This window comes from Microtus ochrogaster, linkage group LG5 (genome assembly GCF_000317375.1).
Source record: "Microtus ochrogaster isolate Prairie Vole_2 linkage group LG5, MicOch1.0, whole genome shotgun sequence".
In the NCBI taxonomy this organism is placed as follows: Eukaryota; Metazoa; Chordata; class Mammalia; order Rodentia; family Cricetidae; genus Microtus; species Microtus ochrogaster.
The window spans coordinates 17,196,923-17,203,775 of NC_022031.1; the positions used below are offsets into that span (position 1 = coordinate 17,196,923).

The 6,853-nt window shown below is 44.5% G+C and overlaps 2 protein-coding genes across 8 annotated transcripts in view; both read left to right on the top strand.

Moving 5' to 3' along the window:
* Ppp1r42 (protein phosphatase 1 regulatory subunit 42) overlaps positions 1–1,577 on the top strand; it is a 35,487-nt gene extending 33,910 nt beyond the window's left edge. For 2 of the 7 annotated variants that reach the window (XM_013351820.2, XM_026786817.1), the window contains one exon: positions 1,278–1,566. Coding sequence is in view for 5 of the 7 variants with exons in the window: in XM_026786817.1 (XP_026642618.1) it covers positions 1,278–1,291 (14 nt within the window). In the remaining 2 variants the exon portion in view is untranslated. Of the gene's footprint in view, positions 1–1,277 lie in introns of all 7 variants that reach the window. The other 5 variants (XM_013351819.1, XM_026786815.1, XR_001229275.1 and 2 more) reach the window with 4 other exon arrangements.
* Positions 1,578–2,604: 1,027 nt separating this feature from the next.
* On the top strand, positions 2,605–6,733 carry Tcf24 (transcription factor 24). The gene is made up of 2 exons (XM_005361889.1): positions 2,605–2,991; positions 6,620–6,733. The coding sequence occupies exons 1-2, from the start codon at positions 2,605–2,607 to the stop codon at positions 6,731–6,733; spliced, it is 501 nt and encodes a 166-aa protein (XP_005361946.1).
* Positions 6,734–6,853: the final 120 nt, after the last annotated feature.

Sequence of the window (6,853 nt, forward strand, 5' to 3'; positions counted from 1 at the left end):
GGGTTAGTGAAGATCTTTTCCCATCTGTAGGCTGTTGTTCTGTTTTGTTGGCCGTGTCCTTTGCTTTACAGAAGCTTTTCAGTTTCAGGAGGTCCCATTTATTAATTGTTTCTCTCAGTGTCTGCCCTGCTGGGGTTATATTTAGGAAGTGGTTCTCTGTGTTGATGTATTCAAGTGTACTTCCCACTTTCTCTTCTATAAGGTTCAGTGTGGCTGGCTTTATGTTGAGGTCTTTGATCCATTTGGACGTGAGTTTTGTGCATGGTGATAGATATGGGTCTATTTTCATTCTTCTACATGTTGATATCCAGTTATGCCAGCACCACTTGTTAAATATGCTTTCTTTTTTCCATTTGATATTTTATAAAGACAACCTTAACATTACAACTTGGCATATTTAAAAGACTAAAAAATAGTTCTAAGATTTACACCACACTCAATGAATATCTGCTGCATTCTTTTGGAAAACTAGACAACTAAGAACTTCAGAGAAAAATATACTATGAACATATATTTGGACTACTAATAAGGTGTCAATCAATCTAAAATATGCATCTTAATAATAGACATCAAACTGTTTTGCAACATGCAAACACTCAATAGTATGGCAAAGACCATAAACGTTAGGGACAATTTACTTGGTTTGACCCATGCCTTAGCCATCTACTAGGTATGTACTGGAAGTGTTGCCCAATCCCTGAGAACCCTTATCCTCCAAACTATAAAATCCTCAGTTTTTGTAAAGGCGAAGTGAGAAGAAGATACTAAAGAGTACTCAACAAATGAAAAGGGCCATTTGGCTCCCATTGCTTACTTGTTATGTGATAGTGGAGATTTAGGCTTACCTATATTTAAGGCGACTGAAAATACTAGTTTCTTTCGGGAATTTGGACTGCCTACAGTAGCGTAGATGGGACCAAACGGCTAGGCTAGGCGGTCCGGTCTGTGACATCAGCCCTTTGTCCCACAGCTGTCTAGGGCACACAGGGGCAGCAGGAAAGCAGCGAACCAGGCTAGACAGAGACCTTGAGATGTAAGGGAAAACTTCGGGAGCTTCGGGCACTTCTGCGTGGTCACAACCGGCCTCCTTATTTCCATGTAGTTCTCAAAGCAGGAAATGTTCTGTTTCTGCTTTCTTTTAAACCCTGACTAGCTATGAACCTTTACCAATGGTTAGTGTGTCCTGGGTTCTATGTCTGTCGTCTTTTTTTTTTCCTATCAAGTCAATTATATGTCAATTAAACGCTGGCGCATATTGTTTTTGTTTGAAAATACAGGAATATGTCCTTGAAGGAGTCTGAAAGCTTGGTAACAAAAAGCGATATCCACGAACCTCACCTCCGAAACCCAAAAGTAAAGGAACATTTGAGTGAGGAAAAGGAGTCAGTTCAGCCTGGCGTGATTTGATTTCGTCCTAGAACTAGGCAACAGCGTGGCGTGAGGGTTTGTAGAGCGGTTATCTCGGTGTATACCTTCCTGTTTGATTTGTTTCTTTATTGAATCTGAGACTTTCCGTGTGTGAATTCCGGGATCTATTTACTTTATTAGTTGTTAAATAAAATTTACCAGGAAATACAGTATGGTTTCTTATTCCATACGAGTCCTTGAATCAAGGGAATCTGGGCGTGCTTTCTAAAGCTACTGCCTAAGAATCACCCTAGTTCACGAACCAATTCAACACGTCTGGTTCATCGCAGTATAAGTAGTGCAGTTTAGTAATCCCGACGTGAAAAGTCAGACATCTGCTGGAAAATATTCAAGAATCTGTAAGTGAGCAGTGTCCTCTAAGACAGTTTATAGCTGATATTCTGAGTCCCTGGCTTAGAGCCTGTCTGACTGGGCTGCGGCTGGGACCGGGTCCCCTTCGCCGCAAAGGCCGGTGCGGGCTGCAGAGCTGGGACCCAGACGCGGCGACCCAGGTTTCTCCCAGATCGGTCTGAGTCGGTGAGCGCAGGTGCCAAGACAGCAAGGGGGCGATGGCGGGGTCTCTGGGTCACGGTGTCCCGACGAAGGGTTCTACTGCATAAACAGCGGGCGGAGACGCTCCTCGAGGGGACAGCCAAGCTGAACTGAACCGAGGGGTCCCGCGCTTCCCGGTCAGAGGGGCGGGGCCAGGTGTCCGTCCCACCCCCGACCGGTTTGATTGATGAGTCTGTCCGCCGAGGGGGCGGCTCCGCGACTCTGTCGTCCCTAGCCTAGGGGCTCGGGTGGGCGCGCGTCTCGGCCCGACGTGACTGTGCGAGTCTCCCACTTGCTGGCTTTGGGCACCCGCATAAAAGGCGGCAGCAGAGGCTGGACGGGGATGGAGTGACCTGCTCGACGTCCCTGGTCGCCTAGCACTGCTCAGCAGAGCTCTGCACGGCCGCGGCGGGGAAAGGTGCGGGAGGCAAGTCCGAGGTGAGGCGGGGGCCCCGCAGCACCATTTCCCCGCGTGGGCGGGCGGGAGGGAGGGAGGGATGTCTCTGCGGGGACGGGAGGCTGAGCCCTGTGCGCCTTCAGCAGCCGCCCGGCACTGGAGACTCGAGGGCGAGCCTGCGATGCCGGGTCTCACGGCCGCCCCGCTCCCTTGCAGTGCTCGCCGCGGGAACCGGAGCCGGTGCCGCTATGGAGCGTGGTCGTCCCGCCAGCAGCCCACGCAGCGCCGAGCCCGCCCCATCGGCCGCCGCGGCCCGCGACTCGAGCCCGGGACGGACCGGCGCCGGGCAGACAGGCTCCGGCGGGGTCGTCGCGCGCTCCGGGGGTGGCCGACCTGCAGCCGCGAACGCCGCTCGGGAGCGCAGCCGCGTGCAGACCCTGCGGCATGCCTTCCTGGAGCTGCAGCGCACACTGCCGTCGGTGCCGCCCGACACCAAGCTGTCCAAGTTGGACGTGCTGCTGCTGGCCACCACCTACATCGCCCACCTCACCCGCAGCCTGCAGGACGACAGCGAGGTTCCGGGAGACCCCAGACTGGGCGCCTTGCGAGGCGACGGCTACCTGCACCCAGTTAAGGTAGGCAACTCCCGGGGTGGAACCCCGGGAGCTACCCTGTCACCGCGGAAACAGATGCCACGGAACTGGCACTCCTCCCAGTCAGGCAGAAACACCTGGGCCCGCGGGCGATGGTGACAAGGTCCCCAATACACTAGGCTGGTTCTTGACAGTTTGTAATCAGGAAACTGGGGCGTTTGATCCTAGCTGGGCTCCTGGATCTCTCCAACCTCTTAAAGATTTTCGCTCAGATGGGGAAGCTGTTATTCATACTAACTACTGGTAACATCTAAGTTCAAGAGTCAAGTGTCTTAACTTCCATATTACATTCCTATTGTCTTTTTCTTGAACTATTCCAAAGGCTTCATGAGTTAAATGGAATAGTGAAATTAATTCTTTGCCCCTAAGTAATTGTAAAAAAAAAAAAAGGACAAAACCAAGCAAACAAACCCAAAAAATTGTCAAAATCAGTAACAAAATAATAATAAAAATAAACAAATGAGACCAGTCTACATTCCCATAGAGTAAAATTTCAATCACAGTTAAATAGACTAGACAGCTACCAACAATGTTAGAAAACCCCGGTAATGTTTCATGTAACTGTCATATTAGATTGGCATGTATGTTGAGTGAATTGGTCTATATTCAAATTAGCCAAGAGAAACCATTTTGCACGATTTTCTTACATCTCCGTGAGTCGGTCATGAGTGTGGCAGAGAGTAGCTTTTACATCATCTTTTCTGGATTTTATTTTGAAACCTTCCTTTGGTGTGCCTTTTGCTTCTGAATGAAAAATCTCTGTGTTCGCTGAGTTCAAATGTTCACATTTCTGTCCCACTGTTCTGAAAATGAACACAAATACACACGATTAGAATGTAATCTTAAGCATCTAAGCGTTGAATAAATTGTTGAGTAACAAAACTGAGGAATTACATTTTGTTGAACTGAATAAATCCATTCTCTAACATTATTTGTACTTAAATCACGGAGCGCATTTTAAGAAAACTCTCTGTGAAAACGCCGTTGACGCGGAGGTAGAGAAGGCAGTTCAAACAATACGTGGGAAAAAGTGAAATGTTTGTAACAATGGAACCCATTCTGTCCCTACATTTTACAGCATACTAGCTGAAAAGTCGCCCATTACAATTAAGAAGGTTGTGTTACTATCATTTTAGACTAACGCTATTCAAATATCCCACTAATAGATTTCTTTGACTTGATGTTTGCCATGTATTGGACAAAGTTTATTTAGACACTAAGATTCAAGGCCAGAAGGAGAAATCCAATGCCTCCCTTGCAGTTGATAAAATTTAGAAAGAGGTCAAGTATTTCTCCTCAGTGTCCCCCGCGGTTTTCTTGAATGGGAAACGCTAGAGAGGTCCGTGCTGGAAAGGGGCAGAGCGAGCCTCATACCTGACCCATGTGCCAAACGTTTCTGTAGACACAACTGTTTGTGGAAAACCAATCTGACTTGATGTCCGATTTTAAAAGACAATGTCCATAATATCTAAATCCCAGAGAAAATTCTAGAAGGCCAAAGATTATCTCATAAAAATGAAATTGATGATAGTTAACAGGGAACGGGTGTGTTTTAATATCAAACATTTGGTTTAATACTATGTAGAAATCTCTGCTCTAGGACAGAGAATCCAACTGTAAGACAGACTGAATCCCTGCCCTAAATGAATACAATATAGAGCTAGAAAATATAAATTGCAGTATATTACTATAAAGAAGAATATTATATTTATTAAGAAAAACAGTCTAAACCACAAGCTGTGGAGTTTCAGAAGACAGAAATTTTACATACTTAGTTGAAGATTGCCTGCCTCTATTTTAGGGACACTATAGAAAATTTTAAACATTAAGTCTGTCCTTAATATGAAGGTAATAAAATATTCTGAGCATTTTTAAATTCAGGTTAAGTAAAACCTCACTATAAACTATCATATATAACCCTGAGTGGGTGTTCTGAAATCACCGAGCACTAAGTACTCAGAAATTATTAGAGCTATTTAAACAGATAGTCCCGTCTGTTGCTTTGAACCATCAATCCTTTTTCCCAATGTTATGGACATATTAAAATGATTAGAGTCTTAAGAGTATCAAGGCATGGTCGGGGTGGAACTCGTGGTTAGCATTTGCAAGGCTCTGGGTTCTGTGCGTTAAACTGGAAGACAGTTTTAAGAACTAGACCTCTGGGCTGGAGAGATGGCTCAGTGGTTAAGGGTACTGACTGTTCTTCAAACCCAGGTTCGAATCCCAGCACCCATATGCAACTCAACACTGTAACTTCAAAAGATACACACTTTCACAGACATACCTGCAGGCACAACACCAGTGCATATACAATAAAAGTAAATAAATAAAAAAAAGGACTTTTGCAGCATGACTTAAACCCACTTTTATCCGCTTGGAAAATTAGGCATTTCAGTCTGCACTAGGGGCCCAGAGGGACGATTCTCCAGATCAGGAGTGTGTGTATTCCAGACCTTTAACTCAGGGGAAAACGCACAGAAGATCTGCTAATTGCCAGGTCCTGCGGTAATCCATTGTCCATAATAACGATGAGCAAGAATTTGAAAACTGTGGGGTCTTGTTGTTTGGGTTCATTTAATTAGAATAAGGGCACTTTTAATTTCAAGGTATTCAATTTCAGGTTCAGTTCTGGTTAATTGCTCAATTTTTCAAAGTTTAAACAAAACGACACAATTTCAAGTGTACTTTAGAATACAGAAGAAAATATAGTAACACATGCTTGCAGATGAAGATGCCATGCTGATGTATATTACTTCACATGCAAGCCTATGGACTTGTAACACATGCGACTTAAAGCAAGCAGAAAATAAAATAAATATACCTTAGTAGAGAGAAACCTTTTAGGGCTGTATTCGCTAATCATAGCTGGAGAAATTGAAATAGAACTTTCTTGGTGGCCACAGAAAAGTGGCTTTCCTGATAATATCACACAGCCACCTACCATCATTCTTATTTTAATCTGGCGTGTGAAAATTTCACATATTTGTGAGATACAGTGCTGGGCTTCAGAGTGTGTGTATTATGTGATGTCCAAATCAGAATAATCTCACATCCATCTTTGTAGACATTGCCTCGTGAGTATTAGAAGATATAAAGTGCATTACCACTGTCTATACTCATCCACCATGAGGCAGGAAACCCAAACTAAAGAAAATGGGCTGCTTTGCGAAGCTGCTGGCCGTTGCTGTCCGGGGGCCGTTGCTGCCCCGGGCCACCTAGTCCTTTCTAGTTAATACCTTTCTTGAATGTTTACTTTGTATATAACTGAGCGCTGCTTCTTTAGAACTAATGTTTTAAGCTTAATTTTGTTTTAGGCTTACCTTGGAATTAAAATAGTGGTAGACTTTCTACATCTCAGCAATATTCGTTCTCCTTAACTTCCTGCAGTTCTCAAACATGCGTGTATTACTTATACAGTTATATCAAAGCCTTCTTTGCTTGTGTCGCTACTATTGCTAAACAGTCTTCATCTTGTCCCGCAGACTTTGTAATTAGCATCCTTACCAGCTAAATAGTGCCTCACTAACATTACTGTGTTTTAAAGTTTAGATATCATATACCTATGTTGTATGTCTAAAGACTAAATTTCGGATTCTTACTCTTTTTTCAGAAGTGGCCCATGCGATCGAGATTGTACATCGGCGCTACTGGTCAGTTTCTGAAACATTCTGACTCTGGAGAAAAGGCGAATCAGAGCAACACGCCAACGGACTCACAGCCGTAGGCGGTCTCCTGGGGGCTCTGGTAGAAGTGGTGGCTGTTGTTTTTAAAGACTGGAATAATTATGTATTTATTACATTGGACATAACAAATACTGTTTTTGAAGTTTACATTAAAACCTGTA